General features: G+C 38.3%; 1 protein-coding gene across 7 annotated transcripts in view; it reads right to left on the reverse strand.

Moving 5' to 3' along the window:
• UTRN (utrophin) overlaps positions 1 to 24,440 on the reverse strand; it is a 507,084-nt gene that overhangs the window by 132,839 nt on the left and 349,805 nt on the right. For all 7 annotated transcript variants that reach the window (XM_058667660.1, XM_058667612.1, XM_058667721.1 and 4 more), the window contains 2 exons: positions 22,422 to 22,594; positions 13,915 to 14,071 (listed from right to left, as the gene is read on the reverse strand). In XM_058667660.1, the coding sequence (XP_058523643.1) occupies positions 13,915 to 14,071; positions 22,422 to 22,594 (330 nt within the window). The remainder of the gene's footprint in view (positions 1 to 13,914; positions 14,072 to 22,421; positions 22,595 to 24,440) is intronic.

Below are 24,440 nucleotides of genomic sequence, written 5' to 3' on the forward strand. Positions count from 1 at the left end.
GGATGAGTTAGGATTTCAGTTTGTGTGCAACAGCAGAGATGTGCAGGCAACAGACTCCCAAGTTGGTATGCCATGTCAACAGATACATAGGTAGGAATGGTTGGCATGGAGATAGCATCTAAATCACAGACGTCGTGAGTCCAGAGAAAACATAGCATGACTTCTGGTACTTGTCAAGTGTAGGGGCTTGGGAGAGAAGTGGGAACAGGAAGGGGACACCATGAAGGAGCCACCAGAAAGGTAAGAATACAAATGGGAGAGGACAATATCCTGCAAATCAGAAACATGGCGCTGAGAGGAAGGCTAACAATGGGGCCTTGGTCAAAGACGAGCAGTCACTAACAGACGCCACAAGTTACAGTGAGGGGCATGTAGTCAGACTGGGGGCTGAGGATGCTCTCCTGAGGAGGCAGAGAGGAGTGTCTTATTATTGTAAATGTGTTACATTTTGTACCAGGGATCCTCAACAAGTTCATGGAAAACACATCATATGAAAATGCTGGGCCTGGTATGGTAGTCTAACAGCTAAAGTCCTTGCCTTGAAAGTGCCAGGATCCCATATGGGTGCCATTTCTAATCCCAGTGGCCCAACTTCCCATCCAGCTCCCTGCTTGTGGCCTGGGAAAGCTGTCGAGGACAGCCCAAAGCTTTGGGACCCTGCATCCATGTGGGAGACCCAGAAGAGCTCCGGGCTTCTGGCTTCATATTGGCTCAGCTCCAGCCATTGCGGCCACTTAGGAGAGAACCATCGGATGGAAGCTCTTCCTCTCTGTCTCTCCTCATCCCTGTATATCTGCCTTTCCAATAAAAATAAATAAATCTGTTTAAAAATGCCATGTATGGACTTTGATTTTTTTAACCAAAATGAACTTCCTTTTAATTTCATTTTTCCATGAACTTTTTGAAATTCCCTTATATATATCTCTCTCTCTCTTATATTCATAGATATGAATGCTCATGATGTAAACAGATCTCACTACATTATTTGTGGGGCCCAATGTAAAAAGAAATTCTGGGCCCCTTGTCTAAATATTGCTAACAATTTCAAGACAGCAACAACCAATAACACCAAGTGATGGGCCATTATAAGTACATGACCCTAAAAACAAACAAACAAACAAACAAACAAAAACAACAAAAAACATAACCCTGTGTTACCCTCTAAGAAATCTACCTGTGAAGCTGGTCCTAATTATGCAACATCTAAACCATAACAGATGCACTGCTATTACAACAGGCTTTAGATTGGATTTCACCATAAAAAGAGAGCATTTAACCGGTTACTGGAGAACATAAGCAGAAAAAAAAAATGACACAAACACAAGGAGAATATTCTAGAATGTCATTTACTTTTTCTATCAACTTGCTTCCAAAGCTAAATCAGCATATATAGATCTGGAATTATTATAGGATGAAAGCAAAAAAAAAGGGGGGGGGGCAGAAGTCATTAAATTTGACAGTACCAATAAAAAACACATGAAAAAGGCAAAAGAAAGCAAGCTTCTTCCCATTGGTATGCAGAAAAATATTTTTTAAATCGCTTTCATAGTGTCTTAAAATTTTAGGAGAGTCCTTAAATGAGGAGTTCATACACAAATGCGTTTTTACTACCCATCCCATGGGCATCCAAAACAATCCCTGACTCAGAATGCTAAGTACTAAAGGTAAAGCAAGGCAGGGAGTTGACAGCTTCTCATAGTAAGAAAAGAGAATTCTCTAAACTCTTTAAAATATCAACCTATATAACTGTATTTCTTCTTCCCCACAGAAACAGACAGTACCTACTGGTGCTGAATTTGTAATGTTTCCTCCTTCAGTCATATTCCAAGTATAATCAAAGGGGAATTAGCACTTTCTCACTGTGTGTCCTACTCCATGAAATGCAATGGCTAGCTGGGAGGACTGGCTCTGCCTGCAGATACGATAGCACTCTGATGGTTTCTCACTGATTCAAAGGTATCTTACAGCACAAGAGGCAATCACTCTATGGAGTCTCTCCTCATCTTTCCAAGCACAAATAAGAATGGTGCATCTCTGCCCTGCAGGCTGGCTGGCCCTGCCCACACTGCACTGCTTTAATATCTATTGGAGTTGTCCCTTCTGCTTATCTCTTTTGCTAGGCAAGGAATTGTATGAGAACAAGCCCTTTTTTAAACTAATGTATCCTTGCTATCTAGAAAGCTATAAAAACCAGAAGTTTTCTACATAAAGAAACAAATTACCAGACAAAAGAAATGGTCTAGGGGCTAAATATGTCCACAAGTAGTTCTTCACTATCAGGCTGGATGATTGGCTTTAGAATTCTCATTTTCACTTCTGCATCTTTTGTCCATTCTTAATTTCACCATCCATGAGCAACAGCCATTAGCCTGTTGTTCCTCCCTTTCCAAAATGAAACAGTCTCTCTTAAAATCTTTTTTTTTAATTTTCTAAAAAAATTTATCTTTTTTTAATTAGAAAGGCTGATTTACAGAGAGGAGTAGAGACAGAGCCAAAGATCTTCCATCTGCCAGTTCACTCCCTAATTAGCCACAACTGCTGGAGCTGTGCCAATCCAAAGCCTGGAGCCAAGAGCTTCTTTTGGGTTTCCCACACAGGCACAGGGTCTCAAGGCTTTGGGCCATGCTCTACTGCTTTCCCAGGCCACAAACAGGGAGCCAGATGGGAAGTGGAGCAGCTGGGACATTAGCGGTGTCCATATAGGATTCCGGTCCATGCATGGTGGGAATTTAGTCACTCAGCCATCATGCTGAGCACACAAGAAAACAATCTGTATCCCTGTGAATTAAGGGTCCAACTACATTTATCACACTAGACAGGTCTAAGTGAGAACAACTAACAAGGGTGTGGCACGCTGATTAGGCTCACTTACTGCAGCTTTAGGTCTCCACTGAAGTCCCAGTTTTACTGACTGATGGTAAGGATGTGTGAATGTTTCCCAAGAAGTAGACATGCTGGCCAAGGTAAGATGAAAATTTGAATTTTTGTTTTAATTTACAAAAATTGTTAAATTTTCTAGATAAAAAATTTTAGAAAATTTCCCACTTTAGGTAGCATAGCAAGATCTCAAACACACAAGTTTGCAGGTGGTCTCAGATTACATCAACAGGGGGACCAACACCCTTAACCCCAATGACATACACACAAAACACAGAATCTAAATTCAATGGAGTGAGCTGCTATTGTCTTAAAGCTAAAGCTAGAACTTGTTATTTTAATGAATAAATTTGCTAATGTATTTTGGAAATTAAGCTTAAGGTTCAGACGTCCTGACTCTAAATATAATAAGGTCTGAATGTCGGCATTTAATTGGGTTAAGCAAAGGACAGTGCAACCCTAAGGGGAAAGATACACATAAAAGAAATTATACCTGAATCATCCACTTTAATTATTCTTGGAGTTTGCTTTTCTAAAATAAAACATGCATTCTATTAGAGAACGTGTTACCAGGTCTGATAATTGCAACTCTGTAACTTCACATTTACATTATTATGAAAATGAAGTCCAAATTGAATAGTAAAACAATGCATCTACAATTTCATCCAACATTAGACTATTGCACCAGCACAAATCCATAACATAAGAAATAAACACTGTGCTTGTACCTATGAGTACGGTAGGAGCTTTAGAAGTCAATATTGATTAAATGATGGTCTTACATTCTTGAAAGTCAAGTTGTAGGCTGGATTGTGGTGTGGTGGAGAAAGGCACCATCCCTGACCCAAGCATCCATCCCACAGGTATTCCCACTCTAGTCCTGTTGGCCTAAATTCTGGTCTCCTCCCTTGAATGCACCTGCTAAAGCAGATGACCCAAGTGCTTGGGTTCCAGCACCCACACGGAAGACCCAGAAAAATCTCCTGCCTTCACTCTGGGCCACCCTCAGGGGCCATTTGGTAAGTATACAAACAGATGGAGGATGTCTCTCTTCTCTGACTTCCAACTAAATACAATAAAACTTAATTAAAAAAAAAAACAAAGTGAAGGGGCTGGCATAATGTAGTAACATTTAAAGCTGCACCCTGTGACAATGGGGTGCTTCATAGAAGCCCATTCAAGTCCTGGGTGCTCCACCTGCAGTCCAGTTCCCTGCTTATCACCTGGGATGGCAGCAGAGACACACAGAACAAGCCCCTGGATCCTGGTTTAGGCCTGGCCTGGCTCCACAACACGAAGCAGTGAGTGAAAGACTTCTCTGATTCTCCCTTTCTCTGTCTGTAACTCTGCCTTTTAAATAAATAAAATAAAGCTTTAAAGAAAAGAGAGAAAAGCCATGTATAAGTGACCTAGTTTTCTAAAAAAAAAAAAAAAGATTAAAATCATGCTAAATATTTAACTTCAGTAGTCCACTTTAACCACTTAGTCTAAAATTGTCATTAAAACATATATGCTGGGCCCAGCATGATGGGTTAGTGGCTGGACCCTCACTTTGCATGTGCTGGGATCCCATATAGGCACAGGTTCATGTTCTGTTCTGTTTCCCATCCAGCTCCCTGCTTGCAGCCTGGGAAGGCAGTGGGGGATGACCCAAAGTGTTGGGACCCTGCACCCATGTAGGAGACCCAAAGAAAGCTACCAGCTCCTAGCTTCAGATTGGCTCAGCTCTGGATGTTGTGGCCATTTATGGAGTGAACCACTGGACAGGAGATTTTTCTACCTGCCTTTCTTTTTCTATAAATCTGCCTTTCCAATAAAAATGAATCTACCTTAAAAAAAAAAAAAAACCACTGTATGCTACAAAGCAGCAACTGACTTCAACATATGAAGGAATTACATGAAGAAAAGAATCTGCTGTGTTGTTTACTAAACTGATATTTGTGTTGTTTAGAAGGTAACCCTGGGCAACTTAAAAGGCTAAACAAAAGTATGAATTGGAGCTAATTATGTTTGAGTTGTGTCAGATGCACACAATTTTATCGCATACATAGCCTGCTTTCAAACAACACAAAATGATCAAAATCAGCAAGCGCATCAACCAGCACTGTGTCACCAAAGCCCTTGACTAGTATTCTTACTTATTTTTACTCTTATTACGATGACTACCGCTACCACTATTATACTATCTATAGTTGTTATCGTTGTTACTATTATCATAGTCATTAATAATCCTTAATACCTACATTAAGGCATCGAAGAAAACATTTATTTCTACTATTGTTGGGAACCTGTCAATGTTTTGAACCACTGAAAAAAAGTCCAAGAAACTACAGACATTCAATTAAGGGTGCACAATGTTTCACATCAATTTCTGAGGCGTTTATACTCTAAGGGAAATAGTGCCACTCATTTCAATATATTAGATAAAAGTTTCCTGGCACGATTTTGCCATGGGGCTTTCAGCCACCACACTGCTCAGGGCTGCTACAGTTTTTAAGCAGCATCAACCTCATTAGCTACTATACTATGTGCTTTGTTTTCTGGTTTACAGATGTCTGTCATGTTTTGGATTTGGTTTTTATGTTTCATTTATAATTGTTAGATGTTTGAACAGACGCGACACACTTGGAAGCATGAAGCATATTCTCTACATTGGAAGTCCCAATGTGACTTAGGAATAGGAACGTTTAAGATCTAGCATGATATGCAGAAGCTGTGCCTTACTGTTCCTTGTGTATATGGACATCAACTTTAATACAGAATTCCTTGAAAGGATTGTGTAGTTGGGAGGATGGGTGGATGAATGAGTGAAACAAAAGGAGAGAAGACGTGGGGAAGGATAAATGGACTGGTACTGTGAGTAATAAAGAACAGCAAAGAATAATGTCATTAAACCATTAATCCACATGTAAAGAACTAAAATATGTAAAGGTAGTAAGAATCAGAAAAGTGAAAGCATGGAGTTTTTATAAAATCAACATCTAAATGTTCAGGCTGACTGGATGATGCAATCTGACATACCATTCTTGCGATGGTTATCTGTGACCACACAGACTAAACTTAGTATAAAGTCATGGGAACATAGCAGAACATATCAATTTTTTCCATTTCATAAATTTGGCAGCATTCAAATATGGACAGCCTTTAAAGGTGATTACACACATGGTTCAACATTCATAACTTGTCCGCTAACCTTCAATTATTTAACTAAAGGTAATATGCACAGATGTGTCTTCTGGGTTTGGCCTTTCTGTGACAAACTATTTTCTAGTTGTTAAGAATGAGAAATATATAATCCTCCCGTCTCTGGAATTACATCCTATCTTTCATGAACTCTAAAAATTATTGTTTTTTCAATAACTTCATCTAATTTTCCAAACAGTCTAATAGGCTTAAATGATAACTATAGTTAGAGAATTAAAATGTGCAGTGTTAGAGGAAGCAAATACAAAATTCAGACTTGGAGCACCTAAAAGTAGAAAAGCAATAGAAAATACAAATCCTGCTTTAAAGACTCCAACAGCCATTCTTCTTAATCATTTACTCCATGTACTATGCCAAATGGTTTGCACATATGAGTGCTGGTGGGAAAACACTAAGACTTGGAGATATCTGATCATTTCTGCTTAAGCTTAGACCAGAGAGCAAGGGAGTAGAGCAAGTGGGTCCAGCTAAGGCTTTGTTTAGTTCGCAACATAAAGAGCCTATGAATATGATAAGTCAATGTCGTTCACTACAAAGGACAAGAAGTTCTCAGGCTTCTTGAAAGTATCAGCTGCTCATGGCAACAGTAAACCATCGCATATCTACTTCTCATTATTGTTGAAATTCTTCACAGGATTCTTTGACATCAGATCTTATTATCACTGGAAGCACTTAACAGTTTTCCATCAACCGCAAGGTACTGAGACACGGCTTGCCTTTCACTGTGTACATGATGATGTCACTGGAAATTTTAATGCAAATCTGAAGTGTTTATGTGAGTAATCAGCAGCTTATGTGCTTTTCAGCTGTATCCCGTGAATACGTACTTGTTGAGTGCACAAGAGAAGGACAAACAGTATCGGTTTTTAAGGTGCTCTTCAGGGGTCTTTCATGCAATGACATCGAAAACTCACATTTATGAGATCATCTTCCTTAAATCAGTGTTAATTTTTAGTCTCCTTTAAAGAAATGTTGTAATTTCTGGAGATCCTTCATTAGCATCAAGAGATCCTACATTAGCATCAAAAGGTTATGTCACATTGACTAGTATTGTATTGAGTTTAACAATGTGTTTCAAACAGCTCCAAGTAAGACCAGAGGCTTGCAAATCCCTCCTTCATTCTATACTTTCGAATATAAAATATAGATATATAGTGAACAATGTTAGTATCAAGTCAGTTAAGATTTTATTATGATTTATTGTAATTACACATTTTAAATTAAAAGGCAAGAGTTCTTTGAATTTACAAAGTCTCTCTTTACTTTGGCAACTAAAGACATAAAAGCAAACACCATAAAAAATTAATGCAGAATACAGAAAACTAGTAGACATAGAAAAAAGCTATCTTATTTCAGTATGCTAAAAGCCAGGCTGTGAGACAACTGAAGCTATTTTGTGTTTTCCTTAAAGATTCTGTGATTGAACAAGAGTACTGTAACCTCATACAGAAAAAAAAAATTGAAAAAAAAAGTTGTACACATAAACTTGCAGCACATCTGGAATAGAAACAGTGGACAATGGGCAAAGACAACCAGAGACCTTAAAGAGCAAGCCCAGCTCACATATCAGCTGCAGGTTTTTCACTGATATGTGTAAGGACTTAGGACCTCATCTGAGTACAAACAGAACATAGGCGGGAATGTGTCTTTTTCCCACACTATTGTCACTCCGGAGTCTTAAACTTGTCAAACACAAAAGTGATAGGATCTGTCGGATGAGAGAGAGAAACACAGGGGTGAAAATGGAGAGTTCATTTGCATTAAAAATTTCTCTGAAAGCAAAGAAAAAATTAACTTTCAAAAACGTAAAAAAATAAAAGCAACCCTGAAACACATCAATCACAATCACATGTTTACACTGACAAAGATTTTGATTTTCAGGGAAGATTCAGTGGCAGGAACTTGGCACAGCAGCTAGGATGCCACGCGAGATGCCCACATCCCGTATCAGCATGCCCAAGTTCCAGACCTGGCTCTGGTTTTGATTCCAGCTTACTGCAAATGTGTACTCTGGCTATGGGACATGCAACTGTGACAGCTATGTTGAGAAATCTAGTTAAGTTCTGGACTTTGGCCTAGTGCAGACCCAGCTGTTGAACACATGGGTGAATGAACCATACAAAATCTCTCTCCATTTTGCTCTTACTCCGCCTTTCAAGTAAACAAAAGCTAATCAATCAATCAAAATGAATATAGGGCCCAGTGGCTAAAGTCGTAGCCTTGAACACGTCAGAATCCCGTATGGGCAACAGTTCGAATCCTGGCAGCTCTGCTTCCCATCCTGCTCCCTTTTTGTGGCCTGGGAAAGCAGTTGAGTGCAGCCAAAGCCTTGGGACCCTGCACCCACATAGGAGACCCAGAAGAGCTCCTGGCTTCTGGCTTCAGACCGGCTAAGCTCTGGTCGTTGTGTCCACTTGAGGAGTGAATCATTGGATGGAAGCTATTTCTCGTCTCTCCTTCTCTCTCCATATATCTCCACTGGTAGAGCTCAGATCACCATCACTATTGCCACCATTCCTTATGCAATGCTTTTGTATGTTGAAGTTACTCCCCCATAACCTTCTTAGGTCATCATATTTGGAGATAGGACCTTTAAAGAATTCATTAAAGTCAAATGAGATTATGCAGGAGGTACCAAATCCAGTATGACTCGTATAAGAAGAAACTTGCATACTGACACACATAGAGGGAAGACTGTGGGGGGGGTCTCCCCCACAGATTCGTCTAGTACCCCTATGCCAGAAGGGATGAGCCTGCTGCCCGCCACCCAGCCTCCCGGCCCACGAGAGACAAACAGATGGAAAGAGGTTCTAAGCAGTTCCGACTTATTGGGGAAATTCAGATTCATATATAGGGTAAGGGATAGCCTTAGGCCAGGAATTTCAGGAATTCCAGGAGGGAGAAACTAGGAGCATGACGGCAGAAGCCACCTCCCATAGGTCGGGGTAGGTGAGTGACATGGCCCTGGCCAATCAGGCTTTTTTTGAGACAATGTGAACCATGTCTTGGTTCACGCCCAGGACTCTGTCCTTGGCCACCATCTTACCCACCCAGTGACTTTGACTGTTTGTTGCCATCTTATTGACTTAGTGACCTCTTTGCCCATGAGTCCCACAGTGTGAACACACAGGAAGTCATTCACAGACTACAAGAGAGGTCTAAGAAACCTTGAACTTTGACTACTTGCCTTCAGAACTGCAAGAAAATTAACAGCTGATGTGTAATTCACCCCAGTCTAAGAAACTTTGCTATGGCAGCCCTTGCAAATCAAGACATCCCTCCAAACATTACTATAAAGTGGATTCCATAATTTATTCTCCTACTCTCTCAGTCTGCCTAGTTCTAGAATTACATAAGAAGCTTCTGACAAAACATTAATAACATATATCTCAAAAGCCTGTAGTTTTGAATCATTGATATAGGTAGACAATAACAGACCACAATAAAAAAATCATCTTCTAGCACCTGGATGAACTTTTGTTTCCATTGAAGGTCTGACAGTGGAAGGAGAAACAATCCAGTCATATACGGAGAACCTCAAGCAGTTTTATTCATGTAAATCACCTAACACGCAATTCACAGTGGCACAGAAGCACAGACTGTTAAACCTGAATTCCTGGGGAGGCCAACTTACTGACAATGAATAATGTTCAACAGTAGCCTGGATCATAAGCAACTTGCTAAGTGATGACAGCAGTGATAAAATATCCAGGAAAAATCCAGAGCCAGGCATTTAGATTTAAGAAGCAGGGTTAATCTATATCCAACTTAAACTATTCCTATTTCATGTGTTAATCCCCAAAAGTACACTCTTAACCCTTCCTACTCATGGTCATTTGGACTTGTGGCTCTCTCTCCTGTTATAATAATTCCTGTGTTTACACATACAATCTACCTACAAGCCTGGCTTCTCAATACATCACCTCTTCTCCAAACCTTTAGTTCTCCACCCTACCTGTGCCATCCACTCACAAAAAGACCTTGGATATTGTCATTAATAAATGTACTCCTCCATAAGCTCGATGTCTGCCACTGCTTCTTCAAAAACCACCACCTTTCTTCATATTCCATGCTCTCCATTTTCGGTTAATTACACTGTCCCACTGCAGTGTCTAAGATGACTTCCAGCACCACTTTTTGGTCCCCTCAGCCCTCTCATGTCTTCACAATTGCCTTTATCCAGCAACAGTTAGATGCCCAATCATTGCTATAATTTTCTTGAATAATCCTTTCTCTCCCTGTCTTCCGCTTCTCCATTGCATTTTCATGGCTAAACTCATCTCTGATAGAGTGCTTACCATCACTAAAGCACTGGAACATGAAAGAAGAAACATGTTTGTTCTCACTTTACACACAAGAACACAGACCTCAAGCAAGATCTGAGTAAAGTTTCTAACAAAACTAGTTACCTTCCAGTTTAATCACAAAGTCATAGTGTATTACATTCCCATTTGTAGACTACCTCTTTTCTCCTCTCTATCTCCTTTCTTCCATCTCAATTTCAGCAGATGAGTGAACTCATTTCATTCAGAAATTGTAGTAGAAATTGTAGTAACCTAACCACTAAAGTCCTCGCCTTGCATGAGTTCCTGTTTGTATACTGGCAGCCCCGCTTCCCATCCAGCTCACTGCTTGTGGCCTGGGAAAGCGGTCGAGGATGACCCAAAGCCTTGGGACCCTGCACCCATGTGGGAGACCTGGAGGAAACTCCTAGATCCTGGCGTCAGATTGACCCAGCTCCGGCCATTGTGGCCCACTTGGGGAGTGAATCATCTGATGAAAGATCTTTCTCTCTGTCTGTCCTTTTTTTTGTAATATCTGAGTTTGCAATAAACAGGAATAACTCTTTAACAAAACGCGGGTACTAACAAAGAATATCTACATATTGTCACACTCAAATCTACCAACATATATATTCCAGGTTCTTACTAATCTTAGCCCTCCTAAGACCAATCACTCCACGGGTGCAATGGATTTCACACTTTCAATTCTGCAACATCGCATCCCCCAGTCCGCATCATCGGCTTTCATCAGAATCATGCACACATTGTAAATCATTTCCACCCTTGTAAAACTAGTACTTGACCCATCATTATAAAACTGTTCATAAAACTATTATTATTATTATTAGCTCCTTCCTCATTTTTGTTGCTTTTGTTGTTAATGTCTTCTAGTTGATTTCTTATCATTATTTTGCTCCTATTCTAAATCTTGGACGGACTCCGTAACAATACTAAAACAAGTCATGTTCAAGATCAGCAAGGCTGCCTCATCATGACTAATTTTCTTTTTCATATTATTCAAGCTCAGCAGTCTTTAAACGTTTTGGTCACATCTTTGATCATAAGATAGTTTCTTCCTTTAGTATCCTAGAATCTTCTCTAACTTTTTTATCCTTCTGACTGTGCCTTCTTGGTTTCATCTTTGCAACTTGTAAAGTAGGAATTCCTCAGGCTCATGTGCTAGAATTCTTTTGTCTAACTATAAACACTCTTTTGGTCACCTCATTCAGTTCTGTGACTAATGACCATTCCTTGACGTAGGAGGTGGATACCCAACCTGCTAGCATAGCTCTGAAGTTTAACATGTCAAAACCAGACTCCTGAATTTCCTGCCCAGACCTCTCCTCCAGCTTGTCCCCAATCATTTGATGGACACTTTTCATTTTTTATCTACTGATTCCAAAACTCTTGGGCTCCTGCCATGCTCACTCTCCTTCACCTTTGCATTCAAGTCCTCAGCAAATCCTGTGGATTCTTTCCAGAAACCAGTTTCTCCTCATTATCTTGATGATTGCTATATCCTTGTCCAGTCACCATGTGAATTACTGAAATATATTCCTGTACTCCTCTGTATCTTATTCCTTAGAATTTAACCTGTAATTATTCTAGACTAAAACTCAGATTACAGCACTACAGATATCAAGACCTTTCATGGTTTCCTTTCTACTGAGTGAAAACAAGTATCTTCACAAAGAACTTTCAAGGACCTTTGTGACTTGAAACTATTCCTCTCACTCCCACCTATTTTCACCTCCTCCTTCTCTCTTATTTGGCTCATCACACAAGTCCAAATGCTAGTCCCCAAATATGCAGATATACAGTGGAGCATCCATGGATTCCCTAGCTTTTGTGTCTACTCCCTTTCACCCTATGACCTCACTCACTTCATGTCTCCGTTCAATCCTCTATTTGTGGCATTCCTCCGACCTTCTCCTCACAAAGCAGCATCTGGGCCTACACTCTCCTCTCTCCCTTCTCTTCTCCCCTGCCTCCCCACCCTGCTTTTTCTTCTCTTTCTTTCTCTTTCACTTCCTGCCATCCAGAATTAGACAAAAATCGATTTGGATAATGCTTGATTTATCAGTGACTGGTGCAAGGTAATCATTCAATAGTCACTGAACAAATGGACCAATAATATCAGCATCATTAACAGTATTAACTTTTCATCTGGGTAACAGATCAAAAGGGTTGTAGCAGAATAACTACATGCAGTAAATCAAAAGTTAAGTGAAACAGGACTTACAGCTGGATAACCTTTTCTGAAGGTGGGATAAAAAAACAGCCAGGACAAATTAGGATGTCAGGTATGCATTCTATTAAGGCCAAAAAAAGAAAACCATTTCAAGCCTCAGGATTTAGATTTTACTCAAGGTTCATAGCACTTTTATTTATTTATTTATTTATTTATTTTTACAAAGAACTGTTATGATAAGAGCTGGATATGTAGTTACTTCATTACCAATACCTGAGCCCATAAAAAGGAAATGTGGATAACTAATAGAATGGAAGAATGAAAAAAACGTGGCTTTCTTAAAGCTATAATTTAAAATTGTGATTATGAATAGTTGCATATAATACGCTCGCTGAGCCTTTCTTTATTGTATCTCAGATATTTCCCTGTATTACAGTCTTTTTGATCTATGTGCAAATGCTAAATGTAACAAACAAGGCACGATTCAGAATAAAATGAATTTCAAGGTGTTACCATGTGGTATGAAGACAAATAACTGCATAAGTGATACAGTCTTTTAGAAGATGTGTGAGGTATTATTTGTAAATTTCAACTGGGAATAGAATTCCAAGATCACATTTATGTTTGCTTTAAAATGAGAACTTGCACAGGATGTGAAAAGTAAAAAAATAAGACACGATATGTAACATGAGAAATTGTGTATGTAGAAAAAATAAATTATTGTAAAGAAAAGGCAAAAAATTAATAATGCAAGTATCTAAAAATGAATGTGTCCACTGATAATATTTCAGCAAAATGGCTTGCTAATCTAAGTGAAAATGTAAATCTGCATACAGAGGAATTTTGGAAGAATAAAAATTATAGGAAAGTTCAAAAAGGTAAAACAATAAAGTGGTCATAAATACTACGGTTTTCATTTGCCTCAACACTTCATTACATCCCATCATTTTAATAACGTAAGTCCTAATTTTTTCACTTCCATTTAATTCAAACCACAGTTTGTCATTTTTGTGACTCTTTAATGTTAACTTGAAGTTAATGTTTTCCCAATATAAAAGGATATAAACATTCCTAAATCTGTTAGAAATGTAAGTACACTTCATGAAATGCTCTAAAGCATTATCATGCTTTGTAGACTTATCTTTTTTTAAATTTTTAGTTGAATAGAAAATAACAATTAAATTTGAAATGAATGGGAGCAATGCTTGCAATTCAAATAAAATGTCTAAAAAGTGAAAATCAGAAGCAAGGTAGGGAAGTGGGACCTTGTGTTCATTGGTTCAACTTTGATATTTATCTCAAATTTTATTTCAAGTATTCAATTGTTTGAAGGTTAAGCAGCACCGGTACTCAACTTACCTTGCAATGGTCATACTGGAGTTGTAAGGCTGGAACATCCCCTCCAATAGGCATCTGTTTTTTCAGTTCTTCATCTTTCAAGTTCAGCCATTTGATCAGTTCCTCTAAGGACGTCAGTAACCTGTTCCACTTCTCTGCACTGGCCTCCAGATGGGCCCTGAGGACAGAACCCAGGCCACATTTAGAAGCTGAAATTGCATTCACAGAATTACACACCTTCCTTTAGCCAAATAATCTTGTAAGATCAATTAATGTTCCCTCCAAAAAATGAGAGTCCATGGAACTCTTGTAAGAGTTACGGTGCTGCTACATCTGACATTTCAGTGCTTGAGTTTGAGCGAAGTTCTGCTACGGACTTAGCCTTCTGCTAACGTCACACTGGGAAGCAGCCACTTAGCACACCTGGATTAACTTCCTGGCTCTCCTCTGTTCAGCCCGGCCTAGCCCCTGATGCTGTGAACATCTGGGAATGGAAGCAGTGAATGCGAGAGTCTCTTTGTGTGTGTGTCTGTCTGTCATCTTTCCTTCAAATAAATAAGTTAATAAACCCCTTTTCTGTAGAAAAAATAAACAAATTAGGACCAGTTGTAAATAACTCTAGAGAATCAAGGAATCAAGCATTCCTGACGCATGCATCATCCCAGCGGACAGTGAATGGGATCTAAGTCATTCAGGTGAGATGGAGTCCCTCTGTCATGTTATTCATGTTTATAGGGCTAAGGCTGATAGAAACAGACACAAGTCTGTTTTATATGATAGCTTCCAAAGGTTGAATACTTATTAGTGGAAAGATGGCCATTTGGTGCAACCCCAGTTAGAAACTCCTAGACAAGTTCATGGCATCTTATACAACAGCTCTCAATTACACACTGGCATGATGTCCACCCCTATAAATCTATTTTTTGCTGCACATTAGGGGCAAGTCCCACACAGCCAGTACTGTCTCTCAGATCTGCCAGTTATTTCCTTTTGTGGACGCTGGATGTAGCTGAGCACCTGTCTCAAGACTAGCAGCTCTGCTACAGTTAATTCCAACAATTTTTTCCTGCATGGATGATTAGGTGACATTCGTGGAAACATATTCAGCAACATCATAAGCCTCTGCTAAAATTCATGTTTTCAGAACAAACATGAATATGCAATCTCTACTTCATACGGTTTCTCTTGAATTCATACAGTAAGAGCCATAATCTATCAATCAATATACTTGGCTGAGATGGTGGAGTCCTGCATATCCTTTTAGACATGATGAACTTGCATTCATGTACAGTCACATATAACAGACCAATTATTGTGCAATCCATACAAAATTCATTGCCAGCTGTCTTATATAAAGAAAAATATTCAAACTCTAAAATTCTATATATTATTCAAAGATTATGAATCAATACAATATAATTGTAAAAACATAGTAAAATACTTTTTATTTCCCTAGTTTCATAATTGAAAGTCCTTTTTTTCCTTTACTATCATGTTAATTTGTTCCATAGGTGCTATAACTGGCCCTACTTTACTAAGTTGTATTTTAACAACATCTTTATTCTATTCATACTCAGCTTTTCTGTTTGTATTGATTAATTGTAGGCAGGCCAAATACATAGTTAACCTCCCCCAATACACAATAGTTTCACTTGTCACGGAGCACAAGAAAATAATTTCAATTATATTCATTGAAAACTCTGCAGTAATATGCCATTCAGCCCAAGTACATTTGATTGATCTGTTATAATTTCTTTCCAATACACAAGATGTGGAAATCAGAAGTCTTCAGCCAATGCAATCAAGAAGTGCCCAAGTGTCTCTATGTGCTTAAAACACTGATGTACAGTTCCTAACTTATTTCAGATAATTTGATTCTGCAGTCTCAATGTCTATAATTTAACACAATCAATAACCAAAGCACATGTTACACTCACTTGATATCCAGTTGCATACACTACTGAAGCTCACACAAATGACTTTTGTATTGAAATTAACTCTTTTGGCTGCACAGAAAGAATGAAGCTAATCATTGAACCTAACAGCTGTAACACCTGAAGAACTATTTATGAAGCCGAAAGTAATGTTTTTAAGGGATGTTAAAGTAAATTCAAAAACAAAAAAAAACCACTCATTGATGTGTGTTTCTACATCTTTGTTTTTCCACAGTAAAGAGCAAGCTCATCTGGCAGAATCTGCCTAGAAAATCTGTGCTGGTTATTCTCCAGTACATTCTAAATACGTGCTTAGTGGATTACTACCATATGCCCAAATAAATGCTTGCTTCTGGAGTAGCCTTCGGAATTCCAGTTTCATTTTAATTCTTTCATCTGGAAAGATGAAAGCCTTTTCTTGGACAGTATATAAAATGTACGGTAAAAAGACATCTGAAATTTGTGCTTGGCTTCATCGTACCTCCTCAATTTTACTATAAGCTTTTTAAAACTTCAATTTCCCTGAGACCATACTGATCACAAATCATTAGTATTGTTTTCAGAAAGTTGACCAAATTATTGAACACACTGAACTCTTACATTTGTAGATAATTGACTTATCCTAACTTCTTAACTGATTCAGTCCATTGATACTGATAGATTATTTCACCAACCAAGGATGATATGTACCTGCTTTCATTTCCTCACTGCAAATATTTATACAGAATTCACTGTGATATCAGGAACTACCCTTCTCTAGAAACAGAAAGTCATGCTATCAACAGCCCATTTCCCCAGGTTAGGGGAAATGCAAGTTAAGACACATATACTCTGAAACAGAAAACTTGATGATAATTCTACAACTCAGAGAAGAATCTTACTCATAAAGCTATGGTGACAATATGGTATCCTATACAAAATCTACGCTCTTTCTATTCCATCTCTCTTGGATATAATTAGAAAACTAAGTTAGAAGCTGCCCAGATGTACTACAGAAAAGATATTTAGTCAGTCCACCAAAAAACAATCATGCTCCAAATTCAGAGGTATATGAAATAAAGATAGTCATTGTGAAATTAGCACACAAAATTAAATGTTTAATCTGGTTTGCTTACTAAAAATTTAATTTTTTCCTTACTTGCAAACCCAAAGATATAAAAAAATAAAGGAATAAACATCTTTTAATTGATGAAAGAGTAACAGATAACATTAGAAAGGAGAGGAGTTATTCCTGACCTCAGGAGGAAAATCAAGGCCTATTAGAAAAAAGTCAGTTCTTCTAATGTCAGTTGATTGTGCTGACAGTACTAAGGCTGTGCTTCCAACAGGGTACCGCCAGCAACATGTGGCTGTTTAAATTTCAGTTTAGGGTAATTGAAATTAATAAATTGAGTTTCATCAATTTATCAGCTGCACTAGCTACATTTCGAGTGCTCACTATGCCACATATGCTGAGAGATGACTCTACTGATATTTCCATCATCACAGAAAGTTCTATGGGAAAGCACTGCATCAGAGAGAGAAAAAAAAGACAGCCATAGACTCTTCCTCCATTAGATCAGCAGAGCAAAGATTTGAGTAGTAGTTTCATAATATGGTTAGCAAAATCAACTATCTAAAGCTGATCGTGTAGTCAATGACATTGTAAAATGTGATAGCATTAGAAGAAAATGATGATGTTAAAGGTTAATCTTCTCTAAAGGCTTTCAAAAATGGGCTCTGAATTTTTAACAGGCTCATAAAAGAAAAGAAGAAAGAATTTCATCTTTGAACCGAGTTTTCATTAGATCTGACAATTTCACTGACCTTATGAAACTCTATGTTCTTAAGGATATATTAAACATCATTGAGCTGCTAAATGGATATTTAATTAACATAATCCTAAATTAAATTTAGCATAAAACCCAAATCGTCATTCACAGTTCGGAATTTATACTTCCAATTCACATTTTTTCCAAGACTTAGAATGCTGACAGTATTTCTAGAAGCCTATCATCTAGCTAAAGTTTCAAATGTTTTGCTATCTTCATCAGTACTGATCTAACAGAAATATACAACTGTATGTATTATGCTTAGATTGGCACAGAATATGTGGCATTTTGAATTCTAGTATATAAAAGTTTAATCAAAATTATCCAAAAAGACTGCAAGGATAATATTTTAAAAAACAGTAATTAGCCCAAGGCATTGAGGCACAGAGTCCGATATTGTTCCAAAGAGTAAATCTTGGTACAAAGAAGTAGTGCTTGCGGGGGAGATTCAGTACATAAAAAGCCAACAAATATTAGCTTATTTTAGCATAATTACATTGGCAATGTAATTATGATTTGGCAGGCATTCCCTTCCCTAAGAGTCGTGACAAATTACAGCAAATTCTTCCTGCCACAATAATATCAACTTCAGTACAAAAAAGGCACAATTTGAGATGCAGAATCCATGAACATTAAATATTGCAAGTGTCAGAAAGGGCATCGATTATAGGGCTTCTTCATTCTCAGAAAGAAAGAAGCAAAGGCATCTACAGAGGGACTTTGGAAGCGATATGGAAATTAAAGAGGAATTTAGATCTTTTAAAATCAGCATGGCAGCGAGTATGGTAGACAGTCATTCAGCATCACACCAATTTTAAATGGAAAGTACAAAATTACAGGGGAAGAGAGTTTCTCATCTTTCACTTTCTAGTACAGCACAAGACAGACGAGGATTAAGAACAGCAGATAGAAAGGATGTGGTTCTTGGAGTGTGTTTGGAAAAACGGACAAAGCCACTTCAAAGAAGAAAGGAAAATCAATGTTCTGACATAACTGAAATATCTTAGGTTAGCTATGGTCTCAAAGATGAGTAGAATGGTTTTATAGGGATTGAAATGAGAGAAGGTTTAAACAATCAAGTGTGAAAAGAAAGATGAGCAAGTTTAGAAGATGAAAAATAAAATGAAATCTGAAGAATTTCACACCTGAAAATAGAGGCAGATACACACTTTAAACAATTTTTAAACTATGGAAGATCGACATTAAGTACATCACGGCAATAACCAATAAAGTTAGATACTAACAATTGCCACGGCAAGGAGACTAGCCCTCTGGAGAGGAGCCATCACTGTAATGTACAGGAGGGCTTTTATATGGGTGATGTGATAAGTAATTCTGATTTGATACAACAGAGAGCCCTTCAATGACTAACAGGGCAAAACCAATAGTGTTCAGATGCACATGGTGAGGTAGAACATAGCGAAACAAACTGTGGGCTCTGGAGGATGGTCTGCATTTGTCCTGAGATGGATCACCTCGGGGATACCAGAATGACATGAAATATCAGCTGACCACTAACACAAAAAGGGATCCATGGTTTATATGGGGGAAAGAGACTTGACCATGAAAAACGAAAAGAAAAAGGTTAGCAGTATGAATATTCACACCAAAAATGGGAGCTGAGGACAGTATTGAGAATACTTCATTAGGAAGACAAATCTATGAGCAATAAAGAAGAATATCCTGCAAATTAAGAGGCAGCAGGAATAAGAGGGTAAAAGCAAAGATGAATAATAGATGCATTCACATCTAAGGAGCTGTTGAGAGAGGTGGAAGTTATGCTTAAGAAGGAACTATGTGGCTGCCAATTTTCCTCCCATCCCTGTGTGCCAGGGTTCCTGCCCTCGCCCATAGGTCTTCTGATTGATTGCTGGCCATAGCAGTCGCAACATGCTCAGTATTCTATTGGGCTGCCAGGTGAGGAAAATTAACCTTTATTAAACAGTAACTTGAGTAAATCAGACAATCAGGGAGAAAGGTAACTCTCCATTATACAGACAAAAAGTAAAAAAGTTCACTAACACATTAAGGGATGGCAGAATTTGTTCACATTTGAAGGTAATGTGAAAGGGTGGCTGTGCTGTAAGGACGGGGGGAACAGAAGAACAGAAGAGAGCATTGGGTCTCAGTCTCCCGAGGAATGGACGAGGCAGGGGTGGCCGTGTCAACGACCTGTCAGTGACACGACGTCCCCCCACTCCTTAGGGGGAGGTATTTCCCCACCTGATGAAGTTCCTTTAGAGGTGGAGGTGATCACTCCAATTTGTAACTTCATGGAGAACATCTCCGTTTGTTTATCTCTGCCCTTCCTCCACAGAACTGGCCTGCAGACACTGGATCCTCTTCTTTGGGGGCGGGGAGTGGTGGTGGTTCCAGAGGGAGACCACCTCAACTCGTGGCTGCTGCGAGTTCTGCCTCAGCCAGGGACAGGATTCACAGCCCTGTTCAGCTCACCTCCAGCGTGGCCTCCATCAGTAATTCCCACGGCCCTGGAGCGCTCTGCTGGCACATTATTAATGCCTACTGAGTACACTGTTGCATTGTTCCTATCCAAAATCCAGCGAGGAAGGGGAACAATATTTATTGGACAATGCCTCAAAAATTCTTAAGATTAGTGACTAAGAAAAATATAGAGTATGGAGAATTTTCATGTCTTTTAAATTAACTAGTGTCCTCCAAAAAGTGACAATCAATGAGACTAATACATAAAAAATTATTTAACACTTAGCATGTGTTTTAGGGGCCTTCCCTAGAGTACTTGTTTTAGATAATTTATGGGATAAATAAATGAAATACCCATGGCAGCCCAACAAGAGGGGTATCCTTAACATATCCATGGGAAACTTCTGAGTTAATTGATGTGCCTGTGGTGACAACACAACCAAGTGACAGAGCAAGTGCTAGAAAAAACACACTTTTCATTATTGATATTTTAATGAATAATATTTGAGCCAGATAATTAATATTTTGATTGTTTCGATTGTCTTTGTTTTTCTCTGTGTATAGCCAGTAGCAAAGCACAGAGAGGTCAATACAGCCATGGATATGGCTCCCTGCTATCACAGGTTTATGATGTTACGACATGCAGTAACACAGGCACAACACTGTGGTCTGTCTGTCCTTCGGAGCAAAACTCTTTAAGAAACTCGTCCGAGAGGACCTGGTTTTATTTCCATGCCTCACATTCCTCTCTAACTCTTGCGTCTTCTGTACTCAGATTTTGACTTCAACCAGAAAATTACTCTGACAAAAAAGTTCTTGAAAAAAAAAAAGCAATGAAATTTGCAAAATGCCAACATTATTTTGTGTGGTATTTCTCATGGCCCGTCACGTTGGCATTTGGCTCTTTAACATGGATGCGTGATGAACACTTTTTCACTGGAACATGTGTAACACTTTTATTCGTATTTATGAGGAACAGAAAGTTACAAGTCCATGTGTCCTAACCAGTTAAAACTCCAAGTCTTCTAAAAGTGTAAGTACAGTCTGTCATTGCACAATACTGTCTAATTTTTCTGTTATGAAATATTACTTGGCCAATGCAGATTCAACGTGAAGTGGAATCTTTACATAAAGATACCCACACTCCCACTACATTGCCCTATACTTAAATATAAAAGCATCTGCAATTGCCTTCCCTAGAATCCTAGAAGAAAAACATCTCATCGGAAAGAATTTTTTAAAATTCATTCTTAACCATTTAAAAAAAAAAAACTGAAGCTTTCTTTTTGCCATAGAGTCATTCTATAAAATCTGAAAGCAATCAAAGAAAATCCACTAAAGCCCTTTGTGTATGAAAAAGCAAATTAAATACCACCTTGGACAGAATTCTCATAGATTTAGGAATTATCAAATTGTTCCATCCAATTATCATAATCATAAGGTTAACTATATTCTGATTTTGTAAATACGAAAGCTATGACTCAGAGGAGCTAAGCAACTGATGCAAAATCAAATAGCAAAGTCAAAGCATTTAAAAACAAGTTGCTTCTAAGGTTATACAGTTTTGTAAGCAGGATACAGAAAAAGGAAACTGATCCAGCCCCTCCTATCGAAATTTTTGCTCAACAACGCATTCTTCAATCAGTGTACCCTAAACTCAAACTTGATTAGGAAGTAACCACCGTCAGTTAAACACAATCTTAAAAATATTCTTCCCAAATAATAACACTAATCTTTCTGACACTTTGGGCGATATTTTCAAAATCCTTTCCTTGTCAAAATTATAATCCTGGGGTTACTCTTTTTTTAAATTTTGATCTCTCCAATTAAAGGCTGTAAGTCATCAATTTTTTATTCTAAAATCCATAACTGATAACTGATTTTTATAAATAGGTCTTCCAATTGGGTAGAGAAACAGCACAACAAAGCAAAATAATTTCACTGTCAAACAGGTCTAGATTCAAGTTCTCGCCTGCTACTTCTCAGCTCAACAGCTTAAAAAGTTACTTATATACAATACATTTCTATTTCCTCATATAGAAAAGGAATAAAATTGTATTGACTAGGATATTTTGGTACTAACATTACAACTAAAAATTCAAACACAGTAGTTGTTAAACACTCAATTAATACTTTAAAACAGAATATGGGCGCTTGTGAATAACTGGGAATGACTGACATAGAGCATGGAGCTAAAACTGCAATTCCTAAGGAAATATCCTTTGTGTTAAAATCATGAACAATTTCTGAGAAAGTACATTTAGTAGCAAGGCTACTCTAAAGACATAAAATTCAGAAACACTACTTTGCCCATTTTTATTGGGATAAGGACTATTCTGACCTGATACTGGCCGACTTCGCTTTTAAGTCATTCCATCTTTGGTTCATGTCATCCAGTCGGTGCTGAAGCATCGTTGCCTCTTCGGAATTTCCCAGAGCTTTTACCATTTTCTGCCTATTTCCATCAATGCTTTTAAATATGTCATTGTGGGCATCAATTTCTGCCTGGATGTCCTAAAGAGAACAAAGTAGAGACCACACAAAGGTTAGGAAGCAATGCCAACATTCCATGGGGGTTCCATACAGGACTTTAGTTTTCTATACCTGGAGAGAAACTGCTTACAAACAAAATGCTTCATTTCACTGGAAATGAAATTTTCAAGGATCCCACAGCTTTTGCATTGCAAATAAAAGCCCTTAACATTGAATACCTTAATTGCCACATTCTTAAAAACAAAATACAGTGCAATGAAATTGCACATAATTAATTTTCGCATTCCTTCAGGACCTGAGTAATTGTTCTTCAACTTTCCACAGACCTTCCTTAACCAGAAGAGGCCTTCTGTAACTCACTCCTACAGCCAGCATTAGGAAGATGTCAAATGGGTGTAAGGGCCATGCTGCTAGATCATAATTTCTGATGGGATTTGCGATATGTGACATCACTTCAACAGGGTCAAATTTGAACAGTGAGTGATGTAAATACAAAGCCTGATGGATAATCCCTTCAAGATATTTGCAAGATCACTGACCTCTGAGATCTGACCTTAATGACAAAATCAAACCAGTTCTACCTGCAAACTGTGATTTGCACACTCAACAATATGGCTAAACTCTGAACCAAGACACTGAGAGTGTTCTTTTTTGGCATTTCCCTGGCAGGCTCCATCTCAGCACAGTCAGTGCAGGTATGGATAGGACAGCCGAGGGAAAGGACCAAATGACTCAAGGTTCTCAGGCTGGGCAATATTCGGCATGGAAAATGGCACTCTTCTTACAATCTTAGTTTAAGATGCTTTAAGTAGAAATTCTTAGGAAAACAAAGAAAGTGTGTAGTTTTGTTGAAAATTTTGTTGGTGTCATCTCCTAGACAACATAGTGCCTGGGATGAAATTGTTCTATTTTTGTGTCCTGAAGTGTAGTCATCAAAATAGTTATATTAGAAGGTAGCAGACTTGACTGGGATGATACTCTGCTGTCTCTGCCCTCAGACCAGAGAGGGTCTACCCAGTAAGTAGTTGGACTTGACTGGACTATAAGATGTTGGACTCTATGCTTGGCATATACTTGCAAAGAGGGAATTTCAACTGAACTTGAACTTGGTTATGCAGCGGGGTGGAGGAACCCACCATGGGGGGAGGGTGGGGGGAGAATCCCAAATTCTATGTAATTACAACACAATGTAATTAATGAATAAATTTAATAAAAACCGAAAAAAAAAAAGAAGGTAGCAGACAAGGTTGGCAATGGATTTAAGCTTTTGTTATGCTCTTGTATGGTAGCTATCAATCTCAAGTTAAGTAATACAACCAGCAAGACATTGAACCAGGCCTTCAACTTCCTGTTACAGGTCTCTAAACACCATGATTAGGGACCACACCTAATAGAACTACAAGTGCACCTCAAACTACAACATCCTGATATAGCCCAACCTGTTTGCTCCCTTTCATACTCAAGAGAAGCAGAAAGAAGTACAGTAAGCCTTCCAAATTTTATGAGAACATTATTCACCATCAGGAAACTTGGATGACATGAGTATAAAGCAAATTTTCCTTTCTCACACTGGATGAGGTGTTATATTTCCCAACCTAGTGATCTGAATGAATGAAATAAAACAAGACTACGTAACTGGCTCAAGCAATAATCATAAGTATTTCCACAGAGCTTTCTCTTACAGCACTACCAGTGACCACATATTCACTTGGAATTTGACCTTCAATACACATGAGACACCTCTACACATGAAAATCATCAAACATTAGGAAGAAAATCAACAACCAGGATATGTTCAAAGAAAAGGAAATCAGCACACATTGATTATGTTCAAATTTGTCTTTTAACATGTGGCAGAATATTTATC

This window comes from Ochotona princeps, chromosome 1, assembly GCF_030435755.1.
Source record: "Ochotona princeps isolate mOchPri1 chromosome 1, mOchPri1.hap1, whole genome shotgun sequence".
Taxonomy (NCBI): Eukaryota; Metazoa; Chordata; class Mammalia; order Lagomorpha; family Ochotonidae; genus Ochotona; species Ochotona princeps.